The sequence below is a fragment of the Toxorhynchites rutilus genome, chromosome 3 (assembly GCF_029784135.1).
Source record: "Toxorhynchites rutilus septentrionalis strain SRP chromosome 3, ASM2978413v1, whole genome shotgun sequence".
NCBI classification, from domain to species: domain Eukaryota; kingdom Metazoa; phylum Arthropoda; class Insecta; order Diptera; family Culicidae; genus Toxorhynchites; species Toxorhynchites rutilus.
Window position 1 is genome coordinate 229,797,012 of NC_073746.1, and position 16,132 is coordinate 229,813,143.

The following is a 16,132-nucleotide window of genomic DNA, read 5'->3' on the forward strand; positions in this document are numbered from 1 at the left end:
AGCCTTTTTTCATTTTTCCATCATAACTAGACTGCGGGGTGAAGTGGAATTGATATGTTCTCTACGCATACCGAAACAACGATTCTTTTCTTTTGTTCTTGTATGAACATCACAAAGTGATGTTTGACAATGCAAGTATTCCATTTATGAAAGCTGTCAAGAAAACTTTATAAAAATTGTTATACTTCGTCAGCTTATTCGTTATATATTGCTCCCCTAAATTGATATTTGTTCCATTCTATGAAATATATGGGTTGACTGAAAAGTATTTCGTCAATTTCATAATCCATGGTATTAGAAGAATTTGTTTGTCGGCGTGAGATACACATTTCACGAAAAAGGAGTATAAAAACCTGGATAACACCTTGATAGCGATTATCGTCGAGCACTTATTCTCCCATGCAAAATTCATTCTCGCTTTCAAATAACCACGTCGACGTCTAGCAGGATCTCTCAAAAAGAATGATATGATTTCGGGATCTCAGCTAGGTACTAATGTAAATGATGGCTGTAGTGATACGTTTATGAAGTATGGTTCCTTCATTATGCGTAATACTTTTGAAAAGGGTCAATTGAATAATGACGATTTCACATAGAGTGAATAACATTGAAATGGTTAAATTATGCGCTTTGAAATATTCGAATGCGAACTTATAAATATCGCGATATATTGCGGATAGGATGATTCATGCTATCCGATATCCATTGGTTGGTAAAATGCAGTAGAGTGTTTACTACATGAGCTAACAAATTTCTGTTCTCTTTTACCTTTAGTACCGTTCTGAATCATATTTCGGACACTTTGTTCTAATATCTTGAAATGCTTAATGCACTGATGATATAACTATCAAATTAATATCACAATCGCTTATTTAGAGTAATCCCTTGGTTTCACTATCATTTCACATGAGAACTACATTTGAATTATAACACAATCGTCAGAAATCTTACAACACTACTCACTATCGTTTGTGTTTGACGTTTGCTTAGCGTGAGCACGTAGAATTTACCCGTTCATAAATATTTAAATTTCTCCCGTTTTTCATCAGTTCTCATCATCGTTAACAGTTTACTGTGATTGCTTGGTAAGTGTTTCGCAGTTGACTATAAAAAATAATCAAGTGTAATGTAATTTTCGTCCAAAAAATCACAAAATAAAGTGTCCGAAAGCTTGATTCTTATTCGCTTCATTTGAAAAGCATTTTATTCGATGATTTTTTTATGTTTTCAATCAAATAGGTACCAAAGTAGGAAGCTTAAAAGCGTATTGAACTAATTTATTAAAAATATCAACCAAATAATACCTGTGCATAAAGTTTAGATCTGTTTTCTGCATCATATGCCTTAAACGTCCGAAATATGATTCAGAACGGTAACCAATAACGAAAACTATTTTTTCGTTGAATAGACCGATGAATTTCGATAGTTGTAAATGACACTATCAAGATGCAGGAAACAAAAACTTTATCGTGAACAGAAATGGAACGTTTATGAGCTATTTTTTTGTGTACTAACATCGCTATGTAAAGCCGACCATAATTCAAGTTGACAGCATGAACTTTGTGTGCCGATGCAAAGTGAAAATGATAATGAATTTTCAGATGAAAAAACAAATTTCAAGAAAACGAATTATAAATGAAAACTAACTTTTCCGTACTAAATATATATTCTCTTGAAAAAGTGTGGTAAAAAATCTCTACATTTTTTTTTCTAAATAATGAAAAATTAATAATAATGAACTGTTTAAGAAAATACTAAAAGATCAGTTATAATGGATATGTCAATGTATTCACATAACTCCAAAAGTTTTCATAAAATTACACGTCTTCATTGCGAGTCAAATGTCTTCAAAATGAAGTAATGTCTTCACTAGTGATCCCCGATAACCGTTCGATTAATCGAATACTTCCTACAGAAATCGATTATTAATCGAACAAGTACTGCGCAATCAATAATCGATGCGAACGAATAATTTACGTCGATGAATCGATCCAAACCCAGAGAAAAAAAACGTACGGCAGCTGCAACAAGTATCAATAAGACTTTGGGGAAATCAGGGTAAAACCGACACCCTAAGGATTTCTGCATATTTCCAAGACCTCCCATGTTTCTTCGACTTCGTTTCCGAACATCTCTTCGCCTATTCATGAACCATTGTATAGTATCTGTTGATCATTTGTGAATAGAACTCGAACTTTGATAGAATACACAAATTGATGTTTTTAAGTGAAATATATGGGAGTGCGGGTGAGATCGACACTCCGTCGGGGTAAAACTTGTTATAATAATTTGGACTCGAAATTTGAAAATAAAGTTTCGAGCATCGATAAGCAACAAAATCACCTACCATTTAACATAATACACTGAACGATGATCTAAGATGAATGAATAGGCTCACAGAAGTATCACATTTTCAAAAATTTCCTTAGCTTCCACTAGCGAAATTATACACGTACTAACTCCTGTTTGTTAACCGGTTCTGTTTTGTCAGTTGTTTTGACAGAAAATCGACTTCCGCGGCTGTACTGGTGACTCGGAACGTAAGAAATAACAAGTGTGTACAGGAGACATCGGAAAACTTGCAAAAAAGTGAAGGCTTTGCTTCTAACTGGAAAAATCAGGGGGTGTCGATTTTACCCACAGTGTCGGTTTTACCCTGATCTCCCCTACCGCTAATGATTTTGTGCCTAGGTTCAAAGCATTGATTTTAGGTTGAAATTTTGATTCTTTTCATCAAATCAAATATTGAACCTATGTTCCATCGATTGCTCGGTTAGTTTGAAACATAGGAAACGATCCATTAGTTAGGTATGATATATTTCAAAGCAAAAATTAACTGAACCAACGTAATGCATCAGGTAAACGTATGCCGTCCGAAATAGGCAATAAGGACGTTATTTTTTGGCGACAAGTCTCCACTAGAAGTATAATGAGCCAAGAAATGTTAGTTATTTTCATCTCATCAACATTCCGTTGTAATCGATAACGACAAGATATCGAAGCACGTATCGACTAAAAGTCTCGTTTTGCTACACGTGCGTCCGTCAAAATATTAAACAACTATCTATCAAGTGTTTACGATCAACAGATGTAGCGTGAACATGTAATACGCGATATTCAAGCACTTTATACGACTGTAAGCGGTCTGGCACATGATGGAGACAACGGCACTAATGGCGAGAATATTCGAAAGAATCAACTTAGATGCGCTTGGATGGAAAGTGTTCAGTTGGATTTTAAATTGAATGCCGATGCCGAATTGTTAGATGAAGTAGAATTAATCCAAGAGGTGGAAACTGGAATGATAGCTCTATCGGAATACTTGGAAGTTTTCCTCCTCAACAGATTATTTTGAGCTTCAGGTTGACACGTTTATATCCTTTTTTTTATCCTGAAATTCAATCACTATCTTTTTCCGCCTGAAAACCAATTTTTATCCTCTACGCTCCCCTAAACTCGTAAATGATGCTCAATTCACGTTGACGGCATTGAGCTTCTATTATGAGTTTAAGGGAGCGTAGAGGATAACAATTGATTTTCAGGCGGAATGAACACTTTTTTGATTCCAGATGGCTTTCTAGCAAATAATAAATATTAGTCCAACTAATTATTTCTCTCAGTGTGACGATTAATCGATTAATCGATTATTTGGGGCGATTAATCGTATCGAATAACAAATTATTGAGATGCACGGGCCGAAGGTTGTGCAGTCCACTGATCATTCAACAAGAGCCAAAGGTTGTACCGCTCATGACAACTCTACACGAGCTGATGATTGCGCCGGCTAGTGACCATTCTATCCTGGATTCCTCGAGTCGAGAAAGACGCACCACGCTAAATATGGGGTACAGACTAGGGGGGCGTTGCTGATTAATGGTCAGCTGCATCCCAATAGGAAGTATCCCGTGTCGGGCACACGTACAGAGCATCGAAGACTGCAACATACCAATTATGAGAACACTTGTAATACTAACCTCGAGCCAACCGCGAGTAATCGGTTACATATTACTGGCATAGTTGTAAGACAAAAATTGTCAAAATATTGGACTTCCGGCCCCGTCAGGCTTACGCCACATGTGCCTTAATAAAAATATATATTTTGGGAAAAAAAAACAAATTATTGAAAAGTATACGATTAGTTGATGAACGATTAATTTCAAAAATCAAGGATCACTAGTCTTCACATTTGGCTTCTCTGAACACCAAGATGCTGAACGATAGGTGTTTCGTTCTTGACACTTTCAGGACACGACGTGAGACGTAACTTTCAGAATTACTTACTTTGGGTTTGTGGTTGTAGGAAAATAACTGAAGGAAAAAATAAGCAATTATATATTCGTGAAAAATAGTGCACAACCTCCTCTAGTCAATAACTTGTAACTGCCCTTTCCGGATCTTCCTGGTATATGCACAGCATTCTCCTCCTCCCTGAGCGAAATCAGTGGAGCCACAATTAGCGTTATTTCTTGTCACCATCGCCGTAAGCTGATAGTACTCTTATCCCCGCCGATGGGAGCCAAACAGGAGTACATTTTGCTTGGAAAGGAAGGCATATATTGCGCAGCTAGAAGCGAAAAGATATACTAAAAACATCCTTCTGCATTGTTATGATTCGACTGTAAATCGCGAGCAGCTATTTTGCCAACGAGTGCATTTGTCACCAACAGATACGATTTGTTTTTTACACGAGCAATGGTCGAACAGCAATTTTGACATTACGGTCCACCTATAGTACAACGCCTTGTTGGACACAACTTGCAACTGCCACAGTAGATCAAGAAAACCATTTCCAGCGTACCTAAATAGTTAACCAGGTATGCTATTCAGGTTCTTGCATTAGTATTGCTAGATAAGCAGTCCCTACTTGTAAGGAATAAACCGTTTCGCGTACAACATCGACTATCACTCGTGGTGTACTTGCATAACATAGGGCGCTAGAACGCTCAGTTGAGTAGTGAAATCACTTGTTGTGTGATGTATTAAATAACACGCTAAGGGGTTAATAATCCAACTCATTTTGCACTGCGAGTATCGTTAGATTATATAGTTAGGCGTGGTGTACAAATTACTCAACGCAAAAAATGGATTTTGGGCCAGACAAACACCTTCGATTGGTCAATTTCACATGTTTTTCGATGCGATGTTATCTGGGTCATGCAGATAGAATCAAATTGATTGTGAAAAAGAACCCAATAGAAATATCAAAAGAGATCCAATAAACAGGAGGGGAAAGAAGCATTACTTTTCTTATAATAATTTACTACATTGAGAATGTATTGTTTTTAAAGGCAAAAATAATCTAATCAATAGAAATGAACGAACTACATTTTTTTCATCAATTAAGCATTTTGGCAAATACTGATATTTCAGTATTATTTACTTCTAAACTTCTCTAAACTTAATTATAATTCAGTTTTAATATTCGCCAAATGTTGCTTGGCGAAAAATGATTTTTATTATTTTTTTTTTTTTTATCTGTATTATAGTGATTTTCAACTCATTTGGCTGGTTCGTCACTTTTTACTTCCATTTTTGGAAGAATGTCGGGAGTGAGAATTGAACTCGTGACCTTTAGCGTGAGAGGCATGGATGTTACCACTACGCCAGATCGCCTCCCCCCGATTTTTATTATTCTGAACGGTGGTACCATATTATTTGAACTTTTTTCGTTCATTAAAACAACAATAAATAAGAAATATACAAATTATAAGATTTATTTCAATTCTGTTTCGGTCAAACAAAACAAAACCCGAGCCACGAAAACGTTTGTTTCTTTATGGGAGAAACATTTGGCAGCATGGGGAAAAAAGTGCAAGAAATTTTGTTGAAGCAAAATGCACTTGAAAAATAAATTTGATTGACTACTTGTGACCTAGGGTTTTGTTGCGGCACACGTCACGTTATTATGCATTGTATCTATATATTGCGGCACACGCCACATCAGTATCATTCCATACAACATTTATAAGTATTGTATGTACCCAAAACCCAATCCATTTAAAACAAGAGGATTAGCGTAGGTCATTCCCATCTAATCTCTATCGTATTGTCTCTGCTGCCTTGTCGTATCGTATTGTCTCGAAGGATAGGATATAGAAGCAAATCCAGAAAATCTGCCCTATATAAAGCGATGAGATATCCAGCACGCCCTCTTACTCTGCTTCAAGTTAGATAGCGTACAACATCATCGAAAGTGTCTCATCTGCGTTGTGATATCAGAAATAAAATTATTATATCGGAATTAAAATTAGTTGAAATAAACCCGGACTTAGAAATTGCTCATACAGGTTTTATTTATAATTTTTTAGTTTTTTTCTTCAGTGAATTCATTTTTGCAAATAAAATACTGGTAAATGGATTTAAATGAAAGATTTTATCAAATTGTTACGAAATCAGAACAAAATATCGTGATTTCCACTAATTGGGCTAGATACAAAAAAGGCATACCTTTGGCGACTGTTTATGTACGTTGAACCGTTCCATCTAATATAAATTTCGACTGTGGCCAAGCCGTGCTACCAGATTGACATCTTATTTTTTCATTACGTGTCAAAGATTGGTATGCTGTTGCTATGCTTCATTCAGTGTAATTGGGGCTGATGCGTAGTACAAAAAAATTGTTTGGAATTTGTACCAACATATGAATATAGATTCAACTTACGAATATGCGTTACAAGTACCGAAATATCCTCCTAACAATGTTTAGTGTACAAAATATCCTCTCATTCAAATATAGTTCAAAAAAGCATGTTGAAAATATTCAACCCGTCTTGAATAATTTTAGGCACGCACTGAGGTTTGGTTATTTGGCTAAAAATACCATTAGTCGATATAATTTATATTTCTCAGCACATTCTCATGCTTTGAAAATGTCCATTTAGCTTGCTTAAGTTTGTGAGCTGGCCGGAAAAGGCAAAAACGAACGTGGAGGATGGAGATCTGCCTCCTTAGGCTCGGTACATTATCTCTTATCTGATCTTAATATGATGTAGAATCACTGTAAACAATTCAATTTTTGACGATATGTTCTAAATGTTTTCCTAAAAAAGGCAATGTACTTCAAAATTTGTATGAAATCCAGTGACTTTTTTGCATTGTTGTATACACGTGCTTCTATTATCGACGGCTTGTTTCACCATTTCTTACAATAAATATCATGTTCATAACATACCTGATCAGTCTGAGATGTGCCCTATTTGAAACTAGGTTATACAATTTTAACCAGTAGAACCAGCAACCCTGCCAGTACGAGCCGGTGGTAATCTGTGTCGCTGTGTTCGTGAAATCAAGTTTCCACAAACCTGTTACGGTTGTGTTTACGAATGAAGTGGAATAGGGCGAACAGCTTTGGCACAGTTGAGTCGTTTTTTGACGTTTCATGCAGTGAGCTGCAGAAAACAGACGACAATCAGTCAGTCAATCGGTGATGTTGTTTTCGGTGGGTGTATGTTTTTTGTTGTGTGCTGATTTTGTTCGCTTGATGCAGAAAACAAGCCAATTGATTCGTTGTGAATTTGTTAGGAATGATACAATGCTGCTTTAGAGCCAAATCACGAGAATCATGAAAACGGCAGTGTTTATGAAAAACGGAGGTAATATTGCTATCAGTTTGGGATTGTATTGCTATTCTAGTTGTTTGTTCCGAAGCTCAGACAACTGCTTGCGGTTATTAGTAGACTCCTGCGAACGTGTTGGAGTCTAATTGAAGGCAATAAAAAGTGATTCATAATTGATGTATTGATCCAATTCCTGTTTTGTTTATTTGAATGCATGAAACAAAACTTTATTGCTGCTACTAATGATAACTGAATGCAATGTGTCCAATATTTCAAAATTGAATATACTTTGTGCTTTATTCTCACAAACATTGGCAACGGATGTGTTAAAGTGATTTTTTTTTATCTTCGCTTATTTTTCGTCGGCCTATTTCCGCCACTTTAGTGCCGATCACCGACATCAGGGAAGCGACTCCACCTGTTCCTACCTATCAGACTCAACAACTCATGAGCCGGGCCAACTTCTTTTACTTCCCCTCCGAAGGAAGACGTAACCAGAGATTTTTCGCCTCAGAAAATCCCAACGACGCCAGCTGGGATTGAACCCAGACCGATCGGATTGTGAGGCTGTTACGCTAAGTGTTAAAGTGATGGTAGTCTAATTTTTTTTTTGGCTGAATTAAATTCTCCCATTGCAAAACAGGTTCATAGACTAATGAGAACTATGTTTCAGCTTGCCGACTGGTAGTTTAGCTTTACATCGCTCAGATAATATTTGCGTTATTTTATTTTTTTATCATTCAGATGAATTTGAACTAATGGCAAAGTGACTGAACATTTCTTATCTAATTGTGACAGTCGGAACGATATTGAACTGACTTCATTGAGTAAGCGTAAGAGCCTGTAATGGTGATAACAATCATTGACTAAACATTGCTAACTACATTTTTGACTTCTTTGATTGCCGAACGTGGAACGGGATATTAAATTATCAATTTAAGAGTGAAACAAACAAGTATCAATAAGACTTTGGGGAAATCAGGGTAAAACCGACACCCTAAGGATTTCTGCATATTTCCAAGACCTCCCATGTTTCTTCGACTTCGTTTCCGAACCTGATCGAACAAGGCACTTTCATCAATTTCGATCCCTTTTTCATATAGGTATTCCAAGCTTTCTTCAACAATGTCTCATTTAGGTACTTTATCTAACAGCATCCAGCGAAAGACTTTTACTTCATCGAAGTGACCAGTTCATTTGTCCAATAATCTAGACAGTTTTTATACACCTCAATAAACGACTTTTTGATTCAATCTGAACGCTTCGAATCAAGACTGTCTCGAAAAATTTTCTTTACTTGAAGAGGAATGAACTGCTGAGTGTACCTATCCGAAAGTTGTTTGCGCACGCTGTCGACTGTACAAACCGTTTCGATTAAGCTGTTGTCTGCCGCTTCAATATTCTTTATGCTATTATAAAACATTGACATTAATGAATGGACAAACCATAGATACGCTTCATTTATGTCATCTTCAAAAAAAATCTCCAGGAGCTTCGGAGGACTGTCAATTGATTTGAAATAACTTTTTAGAGCTGCGTACAAATGAAGTATACGCTCAACGGTGGGCATAAGGGAAAGCCATCGTGTTTTCGAATGCTTCAACACATTTTTATACTCGGTGCCCACAAATGAACAGAACTTCTTCAGCTTTTCCGTATGAATTGTATATACCGAAAAATATCCATAAATTTTCAAAACCAGAGCCTCAATATCCGCATCCAAACGATCGAATCCATGACGAGCGGTGTTATGCAGCAAATGTGCAGGGCAACCCACCCCCACAAGTTCACGTTGAGTGGCTTGTTTCATATGGTGAAACACATTATGTTCTCTTCGGCGACCAACCCCACCGAAATTAGTATTACAGCTATCACCACCAAATGCAACACACTTTCGAAGCAGTTCATGTTTCACCAGATTTTCTATTAATAGCTCGGAGATACGGATCGAGGTTCCGTTTTCCAATGACTCAAACGACAACAGCACATGTTGGATCCCCTTTTCACGATGAAAATACTGAACGAGAACGGGGAACATTTTGATCGCCCCATGATTGCTTCCATCCGTACTTACTCCGATGAAAGGAACGGCCAGCCTTCGCATCTCCTCCAAACGTAGTTTGATTGATTGTGGTCCCAGAACGTCATTGATTATAGCCTCAGTCTTAGTTCTTGCACATGCAAATTTGCCGGCAATCTCTGAATCAGGAAACACTTTCTTGAACAGCTTACTTCCGCAATCACAGCTCAGGTAGCTATAGTTGTGCTGAACGGCATGGAATGCCATTGTGGCTTCAGCAGCCAATATTTTTAACTTGAGCGGGGACTTTTGTACCACCAGTAGATGCGAAAGTTTTCGAGACGAACCTGCTGCTCTGATATTTAACTGGTGCTTTTTTGATGCTAAATGCTGAGTTAGATCAGTTCGTCCTTTGTTTGCGATGGAAATTTTCTTCTGGCAGACCTCACAAAAGACACCAGATTCGTCCGAAGTTGGTTTGAATTGCGGGAATTCCTTTTGCAGAGCATCAGAAAATTTATTCTTCCGGCGGGACATGATGAAGCTAAAATAAGCAATGAAATTTGGTTTCACAACGAATATGATCCTACAGAATACTTACCGATTAAACGATTGTACAACAATAGTGCAAGGAGATAGTTTCGGATAAATTTCAATTATTTCACTTCGGTATTCAGCGAAAAAGAAAGCAGGCAGGCGAACGATAGCTAAAAACCAATAAACATTAAAACAACATTCCAAAGAAGCGCAATCATGAACTGTCAGACTGTGGGTGCGAGAATGGTTTTTATTCCACGTTCGGGGGGAAGGGCAAGTGAATGTTTGTTTTGGAATGAAATGTACTACTGCAAAATGTATATGTACAGTTCAATTCAAAAACAATTCGTTTATAACAATTTTTGTTTTAGTTTTGAAACTTGACGGTCAAAAAGAGTACATTTGGGCTTATTTTGCAAAAAGAGGAGTACACTAATTTTTTTATTGGAAAAGAGTACATGTACTCTAAAAAGAGTACGGATGGTATCCCTAGCCTAAAGTAACAGCTGGAAGTAGGTGTACTCTAGAACGACTTGTGAAGGACCACTTTTGGAAATCTAGTGAAGCGGGAATTCCTGTTGTAAATTTAAAGGTAATCCTGAAATAGCTTTTGGTTAGATTCCTGATTGATCATGGATTTTATTTTTGAATGCCTGAGCCTGAAGTACTAGAATTAATTAGACTATGGTTTGCTCATTTGCTAGAACTCAGGACAATCGCATTAGAAGATTGTCATCGTATTAAATTCAATTTTCCGATACGTTATCGGTTTCCGAGTCGAAATTCTCTCGACATGCCATGGAATATTTAGGAATATCCCTCTTTTGAAGTTGTATTTGAATCAATTCATGATGAATTAATGAATGTATATTTGAAAGTGCTGAGCGTTCTTCTTGAAAGTGTGTGAGTAGATGAATATAAGTTTTGAATTATAATTGATACAGGGAAATACATAAAATTCAGCTCTTTTGAACTGGATGGTAGTCCTGAGGATAGATGGTACATAATTCATTCTTGTTCTCATAAAAATAATATACGAGATTGGTGTGCTTACTGCCAGTATGTATCTCTTCTTCTAGACATTTACTGCCGCCACAGGTGATTTTATATTTGTTCCACCACCACCATTATATATCTTTGATAACGTATATAATCAACAAGGCTTACGTGCGATTCAATCGTACACAAACACTCTGCACCTAATGGTATGAAAACCAATGATGTACGGAACTCATAAGAGCCTCCGCACCAATCTACTCAAAGCTTTCCTTAACATTGAATTAATCACTTAACCAGAATGGTGATTTTCAGCGCACTCCTTTTCATATCTAAAGATTCTATATTGAACTCTATCGCAATCCAGCGGTCCACCAGAATCACCGGTGCAAGAATCGATTCCTTATTCTAGATACACCCAGCGCAAATTATATCTCCACTAATTCAAATCGACGATCGAACATTAATATTAGCATTTAATATTGGCACTGTTGCTTGCATCAAACAAGACAGTTCTTCTGACATTGTGTAATATTTTGTACCCCAACCTGTGACGTAACATTCCATATTGTCCGCATTATCTATCGTCAATGGCACAATCTGCAGTATCATAAGCCGCTTTGCTCTAAACCTTAGAGGCTTTGCAAAAAAAAAATGCTCCAACATGAATGTATTTTCGTTCTGTTATGTTCTTATTTCCAAAGGGACTAGAGCCCGAAGGTCATTCGTCCCTGAGAGTGGATTTCCGAGCGGGCACCAGTTTAAGCACAGATTCCTGTGATTTCAATAACCTGTTTTCAAAGCAATTTTCAAGCTACTGAAGCAAGTTTTATGGTCAACCAGAAACAGACATATAACATTTAGACATTTTCTCCTTCGAATAAAGTGGTTATCATACTACATCGTTCATTCGGAAAAGAATTATTAACGCTCACAGGAGGAATCGATTTTTCCTCGAAAATACCCAACACAAATAATGTCCTCCTCCCCGGCAATTGGAATCATCGATCGATTGCGGCATTCGTGAAAATTCGATAATAGAACTGCTGCTTTCAACAAACTATGCGGTTTCTATGATATAGTGAAATATTATCTACCCATATCTAACATACCGTATTCTCCAATGGCATCTTTCTGTACGCAATCTGTATCGAATTATCTTCGATACTCCACGGTGCGAGTAGATTGGACTATCAAGAATTTTTACAAAACGGGGTCACGCGAAAGAAATCGCTCGAACGAGCTACTTGGAACTTCTTCTTAAATGGCTCTAACGTTCCTGGAGGAACTTCGCCGTCTCAACGTAGAGTATTGCGTCATTCTCATTAGTACTTAGTTCAGATTTCTATGCCGAATAACACGCCTTGAATGCATTCTGAGTGGCAAGCTCTAGAATACGCGTGACCACAGCGCAAGACGGAGAAAATTTCTATGACGAAAAATTCCCCGACCAGAGCGGGAATCGAACTCGAACCCCCGGCATGTTAGGTTTGACGCTAACTAGAATTGGGCGATCCCGAATCGATTCTTTCCGATTTCCTATTTTTTGGATCGATCTTTTTTTGCTTTCGATCTTTTCGATCTTTTTGTAGATTTGTTTTTCAGTATACATCGATGTTTTATCTCACCAAAGGCCACCTAACATTTTTTTTAAACATAATGTCAACATTTGGATCACTTCTTCTACGATTTACTTCTATAAAAATGCTGACAGAGACAGAACTAGCGGCAGCTACTGAGGGGATGATCTGTAACCGGTTGTGGATAGGATCACTGAACCTGATGTTGAGGCGTAAAGTTGTTTTCTAGAACTGGCGCCAGAAACAAGAATCAGCTTCGACTAAATGACAGATATATGGCACGATTGGCTTTTATGGGATCATTGTCAGCTGAGTACTGTGGGTGGTTGTTCAATTTCTAAGAATGCTTTTTTCAATTAATTTATTTAATAAAACGACTACCTGACGGCACAAGGTAAATGCCCTGTGGCTGTGGTTTTCATGTTGAGAAACAAAACAAAATGCTTTTGATGTTTGAATAGAAAAATGAATTTGAATAAAGATCGCCCAATCCTAACGCTAACCACTCGACCACGGAAGCACGAGCTATTTGGAACTTATTGATCGAAACTACAGCAGCCACAAACTGATATTCACTGACGGTTCAGTAGCGGATGATCGTGTTGAATTTGGAGTCATGGGGATCGAACCCCCTGTTTCTCGTTAACTATCATCAGTCTGCTCTATTTTCTCAGTAGTGGCAGCGGTCTTATCATACGGAATTAGCAAAGCACTTCTCGCAATAGAAAGTGGGAGAAGCAAACACCCGTTCATTCAAGCAGCCGAAGCTTATGTCGTGAAAAAGATAATCACACTTGTTTGGGTTCGCAGTCATGTTGGTATTCATGGAAACGAACTCGCAGACTGACGGGCTAACATTGGAAGATATAAAGACATCTGGGACACCAGCATTCTTTCCGAAGATATCTTCAGACAGGTTGATTGTCAGCTAGAACATCATCAGCAGAGCATCTGGAACCAGGCAAATACAAAACTTCGGGAAGTAAAACACTATATCAAATGCTGGTTTGGGAAAGAAAAGCATAGTTCTTGGGCGAGGAAGCAAGACGAGCACTTCGCAATCACTATTAAATGGATTTCCGAGCGGGCACCGGTCTATATATAGGTTAGCTTGTTTTTAATGCAATTTTTAAGCTATTAACCCTTTCACTACGGCAGTGTGCTCCGTCGAAGGGCTACCGTTGAACGGAGCACTGCGCCGAAAAGTATGCATACCCTCAGTGTAATCTTTCGTACAATTTTGATGAACCGATAGTGGCTGGAGATAGATAAACAAAAGCACTAATTGTTCGCGAAAACCAGAATTTGTTAAAGCTCCCAATGTATACGTCTCAATACGGTTGTTTCACATGTTTGTCATCTAATAAAACATGTATACTACTCGTGGACTCCATCATTACTTGTCATTACTATGAACATGTTTCATCAGGTTGGAACGATTTGTGGAATTTGAATCAGGCTTGAATGTGAATGTACGGTATTCTTTCTTGGACCGATCTAACAAACATGCAAATTCATTTCATTATAAATGTAAATAATTTTGGTTTGTCCAATTTTGGGTGTGTTTAGGCAGCTAGTAAATGCAAATTGATTTTTCTTCGTGAAAAACACATGTAATCAAGGCGAGTTTGGGTTTGTTGGAAAGTCCCAAGTATCTAGCTGTTAATAATATCATAAGGCGTTCAAATTATCCAAATTTTTATGTTTTATAACGATGTTCATCAAAGAGAAATTATGATCCCTTGTTCTGTTCACAAAATCACCATTTTTGAACGAAGACATTCGAATTCTCGAGTAACTGTTGCATTTTTCTTTTTCTGAGTTTACTGTCATCATATTGATCCATTCATAACTTAACCCTTTGCCATCGAGACCGTTTTTTGGGCATTTTAAAGGTGAACAGCACTCAACACAGAGATATTTTATTTCTGCTACGCGCGAAGGACACCACAATCAAACTGAAGCGCGCCAAGCGTCAGCCATAGTAACCATGTGGACAAACCAACATCAGTGCATCGGACAAACCACGATCAGAACTGAGGTCATCGAAATGCAATAATTACATGATTTAGATATATAGATCTGATACAAATGGTGTGCAAGCATGATGTTTACAATATTTGTAAGTGTTATAATCAAGGAAAGGCCTGAATACGTACCAAATAATCATCTGGTGGTTGATTAAAAGTTAGCTCAAATGAGGGGCGCATTGACACCAATAGAAGGTGGACCATATAAACCTTCAAAACATGTGAATCCGCAAAAAATATCCTATAAAACCACTGTAAATCAAGAAAAAGACAATTTTATTTATATGTTTGGAAACATTTGAAACCCTGATTTGACACAGGTGCGCTGAACTAGAGCATCCAAAGAAGTGGACGAATCAAGATCATATTTTTGACTAGACAAACCAACATCAAATAGCAAACAGAGCAAAAAATCCACTACTAATTTCTATTCATGAAATTTTCAGTAATCTGTTTCAATCTGACTATAGGCATTTGATCTAAACCGGTGCCGTATATGTCGACAATGAGATTTTCTATAAAAAAAAGCCCATCAGAGGATGAGTCGTCGTTGTTGTTGAATTATAGAGTCTATAAACTTTTCAGTTCATTCGCCTCCAGGAAAATGTGTTCTGGGTTTTATTGTGAAACTTGTAATTATGTAACTTATTGCCGAAAAAATATTAAACTATACAAAAACTCATGTCGAATCTATGGTTCAAGTATTATTTTAGGGTGACGTAGATTGGACTCGCCGTTGAAAGCATCATCAAGTAATTTTTTACGAGATTCACAATGACAATAATAAAGATACTTGACTTTTTTGCCTCTCGGTTGTGCTCACCTCCAGCATCCAATGGATGATGGTGCACTAACAGTGATCAAACACACAGCACATGAACGAACGGCACACTCGAAAGTATACAACGGGAAAAACTATGACACCGAAAACGGCAACATATTTGAATACCACCGTTTGTTGTCGAGACCAACACCTAGGCGTTCTGTGAGACAGAGCGCAATTCGTGCGCGCAATAGAAAGAGAAAGCCAATAAAAGTGGTAATAATACGGTAGCCGCGATCACCGTCTTTGGTGGTATACGACAAGAATATAACGAACAGAACTACAGTCTTGTGTTACACCCATCCATGGGCGATAAGAGCCAAAGTATACAGCCGTAATCTTTGTCAAGCGGCTCGCGTGTGACCATCCAGTGATGCAAATAAAAGTTTTTAATATTGTGTCATTAGTTTGAAGAATTGGGGGAACAGTTGTTAAGCTAGCAACGGAATGAGCGACCTCTCCGCGTGGTCCATATCTGGGGCCTTGTTTTTACGTGACAAGTTGACAGGTTGGTCGATACTTGCAGCGTATGTGCAGTGTTCTTGAAACGATGATCACGCGAACAAAGTTTACTTAGCATGGTTTTTATT

At 37.6% G+C, this 16,132-nt stretch overlaps 1 protein-coding gene across 20 annotated transcripts in view; it reads left to right on the forward strand.

Annotated features, from left to right (window-relative positions):
* LOC129778219 (TLD domain-containing protein 2) overlaps positions 1–16,132 on the forward strand; it is a 438,692-nt gene that overhangs the window by 320,842 nt on the left and 101,718 nt on the right. Inside the window, exon 1 of one of the 20 annotated variants that reach the window (XM_055784985.1) lies at positions 7,417–7,592. The exons of 18 other annotated variants lie outside the window; for them this stretch is intronic. In XM_055784985.1, the coding sequence (XP_055640960.1) occupies positions 7,562–7,592 (31 nt within the window). In that variant the 5' untranslated portion in view covers positions 7,417–7,561. Of the gene's footprint in view, positions 1–7,416; positions 7,593–16,132 lie in introns of those variants that run through there. One more of the 20 variants, XM_055784992.1, reaches the window with a different exon arrangement.